At 34.2% G+C, this 14,478-nt stretch overlaps 1 protein-coding gene across 10 annotated transcripts in view; it reads right to left on the minus strand.

Annotated features, from left to right (window-relative positions):
- The window catches only part of ZMYND11 (zinc finger MYND-type containing 11), a 171,096-nt gene that overhangs the window by 19,024 nt on the left and 137,594 nt on the right, over window positions 1-14,478 (minus strand). For 7 of the 10 annotated variants that reach the window (XM_049881670.1, XM_049881678.1, XM_049881673.1 and 4 more), the window contains 4 exons: window positions 4,434-4,511; window positions 3,706-3,798; window positions 1,338-1,425; window positions 704-759 (listed from right to left, as the gene is read on the minus strand). In XM_049881670.1, the coding sequence (XP_049737627.1) occupies window positions 704-759; window positions 1,338-1,425; window positions 3,706-3,798; window positions 4,434-4,511 (315 nt within the window). The remainder of the gene's footprint in view (window positions 1-703; window positions 760-1,337; window positions 1,426-3,705; window positions 3,799-4,433; window positions 4,512-14,478) is intronic. The other 3 variants (XM_049881675.1, XM_049881679.1, XM_049881677.1) reach the window with 1 other exon arrangement.

The following is a 14,478-nucleotide window of genomic DNA, read 5'->3' on the forward strand; positions in this document are numbered from 1 at the left end:
TGTCTGTTTCTTTTTTCCCCCCAGCCTCCCTCGTCATAATGTAGCTCCATAAGGAGGAAGCTTATGACTTGTTCACCTTTTTTTTCTTTCTAACACATTTCCTGGCACATAATAGACAATTAAGTATCAGCTGAATGAGTAAGAACAAAAGTCAAATTTGGGATAAATTAAAGCTTTTTATATAAACAGATTTTTTTTAAAAGGATAGTTACAAGTGTTTCAAATGAGAATGACCATAAAAAAATTCCTTAAATATATATTTCATTTATTATATAAACTTCATTTTTTGTTTGTTTGTTTGTTTTTTACCTGTGTAGTCGAGTATGGACTCAAATCTGAATACTTCATTCAAAGAGGGCACATTTCTTGAGTGTCTGTCCAGGGCAACACATGTACATGCATTACCTAACTAATCCAACACCTCTTCAGGATTGTTACAGGTAAGGAAATAGAAAGTTTCCTTGTGCAAGTTACTTAGTAACTAAATCTAACTCCTGGGATTTCTCCGAGTAGGTTTGCCAGAAAAAAAAAAGTTTTTTTTTTTTTTTTTTGCTGTATTTACATTATTTCCTATGTATTTCAAACATGAAAAATAAGATTACAAGTAAAGGTAATGGCATAATTTAAGTATATGTAAGAAACTAAAATCCTAAAAATAAATTTAGATTATAGCAAGAGTTTAATTATTAGGCATAAATAGTACCTCATGACATGTGTCTTTATATAGCATCCTTGCTATGTCAGCTTGCTCACTGTCTGCTGTAATTAAAAATAGATATTACTTAATACCAATAATCTAGAAACACAAGACTATCAAAATTAACACTATCATTTAATTTTCTGTTAGTTTAGCAAAAGTGGATATAAACTATTTCTAACCAAAATATGTATTTTAAATGAAGTTCAGGCAACAACAAAAAATTCTATAGGCATCTTTTATATTTGACATAACCATTACTTCTCTAGATTAAAAAAAAAAAAGTTGCTATCGAGTCAATTCCGACCTTCTTACCTTTCAATGATGGGATATTAATGGGGAAACGAGAACTAATCAAAGCACTCATAAAAAAGTGTCTCAACTGAGACAAATATGTATAAGACTGTAAAGAATCATAGTATTTTCATCATTTAGTGTATGACAGTTGTGCCTTTGTCCAGTGAATTCTATAAGCTATAATGACATCACCAAATGTTCTTAATAGTTTAAACCCTAGTATCATGACTTACAGCTCATTAAGGTGTTAATTTTTAAAATTTAGTGTTTTAGAAAAGATATTTCTCAACATGCAATGTAAATGGTATTTGAACACACACACAAAAGAAAAAAAAAATTCAACCTCCATAGAAAATCACTGTGTTGTGGAGAAGCAGTTGAGCATCAGCTTTGAACTCTTCATAACTTCGGTATTTCCCTTCATTCACTTTCTGTAGAGGGCAAAAAACAGGCGAAAGAGTTACTGGTGAAAGTACTTTTCTGCATTATGTTACCAAGTTCGCATATGGGATACAACAGAGTTTTTCCAGGATGCCATTAGGATTACTGCTGTACTAGAGTACTGACAGACAGAAAATATGGGTAAAAGAAATCAACAACTCCATTTGTTTGAATATTACAGTACAATGAAGGGTGGCAGATCACTTAGCAGCAGCTACCATTGTGCTCTGTCTTAATTTACTGAAGTGAATTTTCAGCTTAAACATCTCATTTTGCAATAGCGATGAAAGCTACTGCTAAGTCTTGTAAATAATGGACTCTTTAAATATACGCATGTTTGATTAAGCCCTAACTACCTATCTACCGTGCTTTATAACATAGAGACTAAAGACTGAAAAATAGGATTTTTAGCCTCTCCAACAGTTTACCATAACTGCCAAGAAGACGTATTTGTAAAACTGAATTAGGACTACGTGTTATTTGGAAAAATGAAAAAATAGAGTTCTAACAACAACAACATGTGTTCCTCTGTATATCAAGGTAATGCCAAGATTTCTTTGATACTACAGTGATACATGACAAGGATTTCCCTGATTGAGTTCTCTGTAGCTTTGGCTTTGGCTGCCAAAGAGAAGGATTATGAAGGCAATCTTAGGGAGTTTCACTGGGCAAAAATTTTGGAAGTGGGATATGATAACATTAGCTAGAAGAAGCAAGGAGGCATTTTCTTACCCTGGTTATACACTTAGGGAATTGGCCTGGAAAAAAGCTTGGACTGCTAAAGCCTATAAGGAATAATTAAGAACTCAGCGATCCTTTTTCTATTCCCTGCCTTTGCTCATGCAGTTTCATCTTGAGGAATGGCAGCTTCCTGGTTGAAATCCTCCAAGACCCAGTTCAATTGCCATTTCTTCTAGGAAGTCCTTCCAGATTCTCCCAATTGGAATTACCTGATTCCAGTGTGGCATCTAGAGTCACATGGGTTATTTACAAATATTGACACATGAGTTCTACCCCTGACTGTCTGATTTTATTGGTCTATGGCAAAGTTTGGTATTGTTTAAAAGTTCTTCCAGAATGATTCCAGGATGCAACCAGGTTGAGAAAAACTTCACAGCATTCCCAAAGCACTTTGTTTTGACTTTTTTTTTTTTGCAGTTACTGTGGCCTGTGTTTTGGTGTATATTTAGTCTGAGCATAAAAATCATGTGTTCCTTTTTATTTTACTTACAGTGCTTTTGCTCATTGTAGGCACTTGGTAATAGACACATTGCCAAGATACCATTAATCCAGCCAGTGTTAACCAAGTCTCCAAGGATCAGATGGGCCTGAGCTACAATTTAGGAGAAAGGTCTATAATCTGGGGGTAGGAGGTACAATGAAAATTACTGTTTTTGTTCCAGGATTTGCTAGCCACTTTGAAGGAACAACCTTCATTTACCCATTTTTTTTTTTTTTACACTGAAATAATAGACCCTTAGACCTTCTCAGCTACTAAGGTGATAAGGAAACTTACAAGACGATTTAAAATTATTCCCCTGGTCTTCCAATAGTCCATCACGATTAACTATAAACTTCAAAAATATCAAAACGATACACGAAGTACAAAACTAGTAATTATGGCAATCTTGGCTAGAAACAGTCTAAATCTTCTGTTGCATTTTATAGTAATTTATATAATTAAATATTAACAAACTCATTAAGATTCCTCTGCCATAGTGGGCAAGATTAAGAATGTTAAAAAAATGAAAACTGTTGATGAAAAATCTTTATGTATTTTGTTCATGTTCATGCCATTATTTCCCAAAACTCTAGATCATTTCTATATTGTCATTTTTACCTGAGAGAAACCTTTATGAACTACTGCTAAAACTAGAAATCTATGTCCAGAAATGAATTATCTACATCTGAGATATTAAATTGACCAGGCTACAAGAAATTTTCTTTAATCAAGTATCAAGAATCCATAGGTTTTTTTTTGCAAATGTTTTGTTATACATATTTTTATCACAATAAAACTGTTAAAAAATACTATAGGTGGCTTAACACCAGGCCTTTTACTAGATGACACCTAATTTGAATTAGAGTAAGTACAGGAAATTTAAAACAGAGTAATTCCTCATTTGGAGGTTTTACTTTTATTAAGAAAATGAGGAAAAGCACACACTGAAGGAAACATTAACAACCAGAATTATTGCTTGTTAAATTATTCTTTAATTTGATAATTAAGAAACCATATTTGAAGTAGAAATAAAAGGAACTGACTTTACCTCTTGTATGGTGGGAACATCAACCGCTGAATGCACCAGCCTCCTGTACATTGGATGTTTATTGTCTTTCCCCTTTTTATTAAGATCTATAGCCTAAGAGATTGTTAGATAAGTCAATTTAAATGTGGCTAAAGAAACACAGATAAAATACCAATTTCTAAAACTCAAGATATTTTCTACTTCTGAAGATAAATCTTAGCAAGAAGTACTTTAACTGTTTAATGCAGTATTAAGGTTTTGGTAGAAAGGAGAGTTATTTTGGAAATTTCTATATCATTTTAAATACTATCAGTCAATGATAATGTTCATTCCAAGAAATTTAATTAAAAAATTTAAATGCTTCTAATCTAAGGTGGCAAAAACAAAGACAAAACAAAATGATCTGTAAGTCTTTTACAGAACTATTTACTGCGCAAAGCAATAGGATAGCAGTAGTTTTCATACTTCAAAAAACCAAACCAATCCCGCTGCTGTCGAGTCGATTCCGACTCATAGTGACCCTACAGGACAGAGTAGAACTGCCCCTGCCCCATAGTGTTTCCAAGGAGCAGCTGGTGGATTCGAACTGCTGACCTTCTGGTTAGCAGCTGTAGCTCTTAACCACCACACCTCTAGGGTTTCCTCATATTTCATATATACCTGTTGCTTCTCAGTCATTAACTTTTTAAGAATGAACCAAAGTAAAATATATTTTGGGAGATTTTCAAAGATTCCTCGGCAGGACTCACCCGCTCCTTCATGCGGGAGACAATGAATCTCAGGTATGTGCTCATCTCCTGTTTGTTTGTATTTTTCTTCTTAATGCTCTGTTAAAAAAAAGAAAAGGCCAAATATAAAATCTGATAATTTATATGTCTATATTCAGGTAAAAGACTTACATATATGAAAGATTATATATAGTACTCAAACATTTTATTTAAAGATACACTATTTCCAACATATTTGATAGAAGAAATCCTTGAAGTTTGCATACCAAAATTGCATTTAATATAACAAATAGAGAATTAAAAATACTATGTTGTGCTTGAAAGAATACCTTAGAGAATTGTTTTCTCTTTTCTTGGTATTTTAAAACTTCAACTAATTCTCAGATGAAAAAAAATAACACAGCATGGAGAATAACTTATTTTACAAAAAAATCAATAGCTAAAGTCCTTTAGGGGCCATCTTAAATTAGCAATATCCAATGGTGAATTTTAATACATTATTCTTTGTTAAAAAGGTTAAGAATCTGTGTCATTTATGAGTTATGTACAGTGCACCTATACACCCTGACATACTTATTTTAAAGTGTTATGTATTTATCCAGTAATAACTCCTATTTCTATTAGTGTGGCCTTAAAGTTAATTCGGTTCTTCAAGTTATCACTCAGAAAATCTAACTTCACTTGAAGAAAAAAAGATAGGTTTCTACTTTTTTTCCCTATCATTTCTAGACAAGTAGGAAACAAGGACAGATGTTATTATTTACTTAGTCAAGGTCTAAAGACATAACCATCCAGACATTCATTACAATGGTCAAAGGAAAGCAAAGGCAAATTGTTAGTGAATGTAATTAGACCATAACTCGGAGGAACTGAGTAGATTTTTGGCCACTATTTAATGTATGTTTTAACTTTCTCAGTCCACTAGATTGTGATACTCCACCCAATGGTATGATTACTTCCCAAAGAAACTGATACTCAGGAAGTCATTTTAATATGCTAAATACAGTAAAAAGTAAACATTTCTCATATAACAAAGAATTCTTTAGCTAGAACTTAAGATAACTGATTATATATACACACATAACATTAAAATATCTGAATAAGAAGTGGAAAGGCATTTTATTATCTGAAAACTTAATTTTATTTCATGTTTAACGTGCTATCTTCTTTCTACTTTTCACCTGGATTCTTTGTCAATGCATTATCATAGCCAATATTTATCTCTCTATTCAGCTTTAGTTTATGACTTGTACACACAGCTTAATTTATGCAAACTACAGAACAGTTTTTCTCAATCGTGGCCATGCACCAGAGACACTGATAGATCCTTTTATGAAATGCAGTTGGGCTTTACCCCTGAGCATCTGAGTTGGCATTTCTGGGGTAGGGCCTGTGACCTGTACCTGATTATTCATTTATTTGTTAATTCCGTGGGTGGTTGGACGTGTGGCCAAGACTGATACCAACAGTATAGATCTGGAGTTTAAAATACAGTGAAATTTACTAGATGCCAGATTTATAATCCTTGGCAGGTGAGGGGTATACACAGAAATATTTTTTTCCTTTCCGCACTCAAAGTTAGTCTAAGTACTTTGCTCTGTTAGCTTCTATTTTTCGAGCCTTAGAAAATACAGAAATCAAATGTTTCCCTATAGGAAAAATTATGCACGGATAGAATCAGAATTAATATCACTGTAGCTAAAATGTTCTTTGAAATAAAAACTATTGAAACACTTTGAAACAGTCTGGAAAAACCCTATTTTACATGGCTTAGATTCAGGTAACTCGTGTACTAACTTGTTCAGGTATCTGCTTTAAATAAAGGTCTATTTTCAGTTCCTGCTTTCTTTCAGTGGAGATTACATGGATATTACATATTCTTGCCATGATTTAATTTTGGTTTTCGTCTGTTTAAAGTGTTTAAGTGAATTGCTAATTTAGTATAACTATGTGCAGCAACTTTTTTCTTCTTCCTTTTTAGAAAGCTTCTGAAAGCATACAACTCATGTTGAGGGCCTTAATTTCACAAAACTAAATGGTAAAATAGAGGGTGAAAATCTGGCTTTGTATTATGATAATCTAGCCATAACAACGATTGTGAGGACGTTCCATTCTGTTGTACGTAGGGTTGCTATGATTCGGAACTGACTTGACAGCCCGTACAGTCTAGCCAGGCTGCTAGATAATCTCTGTTCATTTAAGTGCAATTAGAAGTGGTGACCTGAGCCTGGAAAAAATGACTATTTCTGCAAAGTGTAAAAGGAAGCAAGGAAGGATGGAATGACTTCCATAGTTAAATGAATATAGTCCACACCATTCTTCATAGCTTTAGCTAATAGAACACTGTCCAAAACTCCTTTAAAGTACTATCTTCGTATACTAGTCCAGGAAAGTCTTATACCTCGTTTAACAAAGTGCTGCTCAGATTTGGATATCCTAGTTCAGCGTGTATCAATTCAGGTTGCACATTAGAACCACCCGAACAGATTTTTAAAAACACCAATGTCCATTATATACAGTTCTAGAATGGGCAAAATTCCTCTATGATGGAAAATGATCAGGATGAAGGCTGTCTGAGGGAGGAGGGTGAGAGTGAGGATTTACTGGCCAGGGGCATGAAAGGACTTTCTGTGGTGATGGTAATGTTCTGTATTTTGATGGGATTTGGGTTGCATAGGTGTATGTACTCCTCTGATTCATCAAATGGCACACTTAACACGCATGTCACTGTGATGTAACTTTTACCTACCAATGTCTGTGTGTGACCCCCCGAGATTCTGATAAAGTTGGTTTTGGGGTGGGGCCTGGGCATCCGTAGTTGTAAAACCTCCCGGGTGTTTCTAATATGCAGTCATGATTGAGAAACTCTGCCCTAGCTTCATAAAAGAGACTTTGTAATTAGTACAAATATGTGCAGGCAAACCACAGAGGAGTACTTCAGATTTTAACCTTCTCTGCTGTACTGAGAAAGTCTAAAGTGGTACATTTTTAAAAATTATTTTTTAAAGTGATCTTGAGGTTTTATTTTTTTTAAATCCTCACCAGATCTAGTATGACTCTCAGTCTACTTACACATACAAATAAGAGTCTGTCCCTTTTATTACATATGCCAGAAAGTGCTGTGGTGGTTATATTTCTGAGTACTTGTTGGTCCTTTTCAGTTACTGTACAGGGTCGCTATGAGTCAGAATTGACTCAACAGTGATGGGTTTGAGGTTTTTTTTTTTTTTTTCCAGTTACTGTAGTTATAAACTTCAAGTATTTTGATTGTATACAAGGATTAACCAAAAGACGTTTCACAGCCAAAGGGTATTTTGTTGAAAGTCTCTATGTTCTGTGCTTATTTTTATTCTTTAATTGCTACCTAATACATCTTTTCCGGTTACAAATATGGGATTCTCTTGAAAATGTAGGGCAAGAGAAGACAATATAAAGCTATTCTCAATAATTTAACTATATATAATAGGAAATGCAAGTAGTGAATGATGACCCCTGGAGTTACGCAATACACAATCTGTGCAGCCATAAGGTGGCTGGATGACTAGACTTCAGGCTGTTCGAGGCTATGCCAAAGAGTTTGACAGTAATCTGCTTCCTCAAATTCATAGCCTGAGAAGCTTTCTTAGTGAACTGAAGCGAACAAAAGAAAGGGCCTTGAACAGAAGCAAAATCTCTCCCAATAATTTATAGGGACAAAACATTTGCTATAATATACTTTCACATTTGATAGACTTGTGAGTTTTCTTGAATGCATTTTTTTTCTAACGCTTTCCAGTTATAATTTAGAGATTTAATATTTCACAAGAGAAATCAACAGAGCATGCTGCTTCTGTCCCAGGGTTGCACTGTAAGAACCCTGGGGAATTTCTCAAGTAACAAATTGTGGAGCTGCCTTATGCATGAAGTTCAAAGCCAAGTGTTTTAGTTGATGTCTGTTAGCCAAACCAAGACATTAGAGTTTGAGAACAAGCTACTATAAAAAAAAAAAAAGTAGTAGCTTCTAATGTAAACACTATTTTGTTTGTAACACAATTAAGAAGACAGATCTTGATAACACGGTCAAAAAAACAAAACTAATGCTCCTGAATATCTGCAGATTGTTTCAGATCCAATTCTTTCTCAGACTTTGAAGAATTACACCTGTTCTGTACTTGGCAGACCTCAGGATTCTTCAGTAAAGGCTAACCTGTAACAGTGTGCTGGTCAGCATCCATCGTAATAAAAACCAATAAGTATTAGTAACTGTTTATATTACCTGGAAGTGTATGGAAGTGAATTTGATCAACATCTACACATAATCAAGTAAGATGCTGTCTACTCCATAGCCAGAGTTGTTGCAACCATTTTAAAATGGCAGTAATCATATAGCTGAAAGCTGTAATGTAAACATGTATATTTATGAATATCTACTAAAGTTAAGATATTCATAAATAGATTATAGATAATTGAAGGGTTGCCTTCTGTTACTTTAAAGGAAAAATAATTGAAGATCTTGGACATCTTCTTGAGAGAGGGATTCTTAAGCCGGTTACAAATAATTGCTGCGCTACTTCAAATGAAAGGAATCTAGGTAAAAATCACAGATAAACATGAATAAAAAACTTCAGCCACACACCCAGTGCCTTAGAATGTCTGGCTGAAGAGGTATTAGCAACCTTTGATCTTGTCAAGTTTATCCACAGGTGACTATTGATAATGAGGCCATTATATGAAGGAACATTCAGGATTAAGTTTATTGATCTGGAATTTTCAGTTCTTCCTAGAAACCCAGCTCTTCAGTTGTAGAAACATATCTTGGTAGAGAATGAACTGGTGGAACTGTCTTAGAAAGCCCTTTATTGTTTCAGTACACTGAGTATCCAAAAGAAAGAAGTGCAAAACCAGAAATTCGGATTTTTTTTCTTAAATAATATTTTTATGCTACTAGAGTTTATTCAAGTCCTCAAGTCTGTAATCAACTTTATTCTTTAAACAAGACAAGGGCTTCAGACTTTTTTGGGGATTCTCGATACCCATAATGTTCTTCTCACAACAGACAAGATCAGAGGTCAGAAAACGTTTTCTGTAATGGGCTAGATAATATCTTAAGCTTTGCGACCATACAACCATATAGCCTCTGTTGCAACTACTTAACTCTGTGCTTGTAATGCACATGCAGTCATAAATAATACATAAATGCATGAGTGTGACTGTTTTAATTAAACTTCGGACACTGAAATTTGAATTTTCTATAATTTTCTCATGTCACAAAACATCCTTCCTCTTTTGATTTTTCTTAACCATAAAGATGTTTATGGTTAAGAAAACCATTCTTAGTCTGTGGTTGGTATACAAAAGCAGGTGGTAAGCTTGATTAGGTTTACTGGCCATAGTTTGCCAACACCTGGACTAGATTATAAATTCTGTGAAAGCAGAGACCATGATACTCTCATTCACTGTTCTTCTGCCAGGCTCTTGTACAATAGCTGGCACATAGTAAATCCTCAATAAATATTATTTGAATTGAACTGATGGCAGTCAGTACTAGCCCACTTCATTGCCTACTAGAAAAACCATTCCATGTAGTTGAACTTAACAATATGAAGATCTTTCCAAGATTTAAAAGTTATTTAGACCCTGGGTTAGCATACTGACAAATATAAACCATTTTATTTACTTCTGACATCTGAAGTAAGTAAACTTATTTACTTGACTTTGGCAATGTCACTGCCAAAACCCAAACCAAACCCACTACCGTGGAGTAGACGCCAACTCACAGCAACCCTATAGGACAGAGTGGAACTGCCCCATAGAGTTTCCAAGGCTGTAAGCTTTATAGAAGCAGACTGCCATATCTTTCTCCTGTGGAGCGGCTGGTGGGTTCAAGCCACCCACATTTTGGTTAGCAGCCAAGTGCTTAACCACTGTGCCCCCAGCGCTCCTTGTCATTGCCAGATGACGCCTACATGTCAGCATCACTGATCACTTTTCACCCCCCAGTCCTGATACACTGAAATCAATCTTGTCTACAAGACTACAAGAGCAGGTCCCAAATTACAGTAAATCACACCTGGCGCAAATATTAACAGTTTTACTCACTTTTCATAATGCTGGATAAATCACATTTGCTTACATGAGATTCCATTCAGTTCCATCCTAAATCTCGCACAATAAACCCAGCAATAGTTACCTGCATTCTAACAATAGCTTCTGATAATAGTTTTTGTTTTGTTTAGTTCTAACTCAAGTTACAGGAATTTAAATTTATGTTTAAGAACCTCCTCTAAGTTGTCACAAATATGCTTTCTTACTCACAGGTAAAAGTTGGAACTCACAGGATAATTCAAACTACTGAAACTATTTTGAAGTTGGTTTTTGGAGTATATTGGCAAATCAGCTTTCCTCCCACGGCACTCCATAGTCAATAAATTAATCCTACAGAATTCCTAACCGTGTTTCAGGACCTGCTCATCCAAATTTACAAGAACAGCACTGAGTGCTACTCTAGCTGTATCTGTACTTACTAATCATTACAAAATCAACGTTTGCTCTCTAACTGAAGGTGGCGGGGTTTGATTAAGGTCAAGAGTTCATATATTATCATCTTTGTAGGCATCTAGTTTAAGGTGACTTAACAACTATTAAAGCATCTTCTCTAAAGTGGTTGCTATAGGCCACAAAGCTGATGGTTAAAGAAAAATATCTAGTATTTCTAAATCCACTACACCCAGAGATTCGCAGAGAAATTGTTAAAATAGTATATTATTATAATATATAGAAAGGGGTGTTATGCATATCAGGAATTTTATAGTTCAGTATTAGTGCACTTTTTGGGTAACTTTAAGTTACTTCATGGTTTACTATAGGGATTTGGGAGCAGGAAAGGAAAGCTCAGAATAATTTCATGGAACACAGGTTTTGTACCAGTTTCTTCCTTCCCCTTCTACATAACACTAGCCTTTAAAGAACAAAATTCAAAACGCAGAGGCAGCATGTATTCCTCACTGGAATAGCTTTTCTGTTCTTTTCTGAAAGTAACTTAAATGTCTGTCTTTTGGGGCCCTAGTCTGAGTATCATTTGTCCTTTGCATAATTAGACTTCCATTCAGCCAACGGGAATACTAGGCTACTTCTGACCCCTCTCTTTACCACTCTCTTCATTTTGCATTGTGGAGACAAGAAAAGGAAACTGCATTTTGTACATATTTTCAGCTTATTAATATTGGAAGCACTAAACGATCTATTTATCTAAATTAAACCTTAACCATTCTGATGCAGGAACCATCCCAATTATTATCTCCTTAATCCTTTATAGTTAAAAATAAAAGATAAAGTTCAATTAAGATTCTAAACAAGTTACTGAAAGAAACATCACAAAGAGCAAAAGCACTACCATCCAATACATTCCACACTCATATCCAAGGATTTTGGAATACAACATTGTTAAATTCACCATGGAAGGCAACGCAGAAAATACGTAAACTTTTTTTCTTGCATAGGTGGGTCCCGGTAGTTTTAAAAAGAGATTAGATACAAATCTCTGAAAATCTTTTGGCCTTATCAGCGTTCCCATTACTTTTTCCTCTACTTGCTTGATCTTGTGATGAGCAGCAAAACTGCCTTATAAAAGTAACCATCTTAGACAAAGGTCTTTTATAAAATTAATTTTCTACGTTTGTTATGTGACCCAGTTGTCTTTAAAAACTGTAAAAATAATTGATTAAAGTGCTTATTAGGGGGGAAAAGCTTACATTTTATTTAAAAATAAAATCTCCATTCTAGCTTTGTTAATATGTGTCTTGTAGGTAAACATGCTTACTTTTAGGGTGAGACTATTAATACATTTTCCTCATTAATGAAGGAAGACTAACCAGAAAGTAAGACTATAATTTTATAGTAGATACAGAATAAGGAATTTATGTTCAAAGTATTTCCATTTAGCATTTGGTCCCATTTTCATTCTATATATTAAATGAGTATTCTCCCTACTTTTAGAATTTAAAAAAGCTGTACTGCCTACTTACTCCAAACAAGGAAAGCTGGATTCAGAGGTAAGTTTCCATGTCCAGTTTCAAGAAATAGTTTTCATGATTTTTCCTGTAGCTACCTGAACAACAAAAAGCCACAGTGCAAAGACTCAAACAGAACTTTTCTGGAACTAAGTTAACATTGACAACTCAGTATGTACCCAGTTGACAAAACTCTTGGTAGAGTCCTAATGGCTGATTTAGTTTTGGTTTAGTTTCAGTAGACCAGTTTCAGTTCCTTGATTTTCAGTTTATCTGCCTACCGGATATGCTATAACCCATGTGGGAGGGGGAGGGAGTACAGGAAGCTTAAAATCTAATTTAAAAGTTAATTTAAAATGCTTCTGTAGACTTATTTCTCCATCTATTTTTAAAGTATCAAGGTTACTATATGTACTTTTATTCTAAATATTTTTAAAAGAAGCTGCAGTAGTAAGGATATTTTAGGAGCAGCTCTTATTAGTGAAGTACGATTAAGTGGCTCTCTTCCTACAATTTCAGGAGATGCCTAATAGTCAAGAATAAGAGTCAGAATTAAGTGCTATAAATTTAGTAGAGCCTTTTGGATTAGCTGTAGAAACAAAGTATTTGGAAATTATTAATAAAATTTTCCCATATAGATTCTTCCTTTCTTTATCTACATTTTCTTGTGTTTGTTTTATTAGTGAGCTAAGTTCATTCATCATACAATTTATATATCAACATGTATTTTAAAATTTGTGATCCTTAAACAGAGAAAAATACCATCTGAAATATTTGTGAGGGGATTGGTATTTTCTAGTTTTTAAAGATATACTGGAATAATATGTACCGTATCATTACCTTAAATAAGTCAGTTTTTCTTTTGTGACTTAAACTGATTCTGTCATTTAAAAGTCACAGTAAGTATATAAAAATGGGATGTAAACTGAACCAAAGTTTGTAAAATAATTTGAGATTCTTAGAAGATACTACAGGATACTAATATAAACTTTATTTTACAGCAAACAATTTTCAAAATCTAAGATAAAAATCTTTAGATGGCTTTCACTTGAGCAACGTTTCATATCAGAGCCCCAAATATATAAAACTAGTATATCACTGTTATCTTTCCATTCTAATATTCTACATTCTTCACTTATTCTAAAGGCTTATCATACAAAATTTAGATCCCTACATTCTGCTTCCTCATGATACATTTTAGTCAAAATATAAAAATCTCATTTATCTGAATTTAAATGGAACAGTAACATGAATCTACAATCTCCTCTAAATTATGAAAAGAAGATTAATTTATGTAAGGCATATGCACATATTAAAAAAAGATGGAAGAAATAGGGGTTACTTGCAAAATATGTCTCCAAACTATTAAGCTGGCAAGTGCTGATTATTTATATTGTTTGAAAAATCTACACACTTTATATGTGTTGCTACAGGTTTTGTTTAAGTTAATCTTCTGACTTTAATGAGGCATCTAGATTCAGAATAAATGTGGCACTTTCAGCTATTATATCCACTAATATATGCAGGGCAGCGTTCGGTGTAGAACCTGCTGTGCACACCAGGGGCAGGAGGGCAGTGGGGAGTTAAACTGTTCTATATCATTCCTTTAGAATTCTTCCAATTTTTTTTTTTTTATATATCATTCCTTTAGAATTCTTCCAAGTCATAACTATAGCTTGATGGGGAGAACAAATGCTAGGCCACTGATGAGGCCAACATTTTACACCAAAAGATGCTTGTGTTGGAGTAACACAGGCATATAGAATATGAATGTTCTAAAATGGCACCAGTAGAGTAGCCACTTGTCCCATTTCAAACGCTCAGTACTGGCTACCATATTGAACAGCACAGATATAGAACATTCCCATCACTGCAGAGTTGCTTTGGACAGCACTGCTCTAAAATGCACTGCCATACCCAACCCATCTACATATGGTTTCTAATAATAGACTACCTCGCCCATGTATTGAAAACAAAAATTCCAGTAGTTATCACTCAAATACTATCATGATTTTCACCAGCAGGCTTGTAATAAGTAGGCTTGTAGTACACACATATACACAAACACACACCCACAC

This window comes from Elephas maximus, chromosome 4 (genome assembly GCF_024166365.1).
Source record: "Elephas maximus indicus isolate mEleMax1 chromosome 4, mEleMax1 primary haplotype, whole genome shotgun sequence".
In the NCBI taxonomy this organism is placed as follows: Eukaryota; Metazoa; Chordata; class Mammalia; order Proboscidea; family Elephantidae; genus Elephas; species Elephas maximus.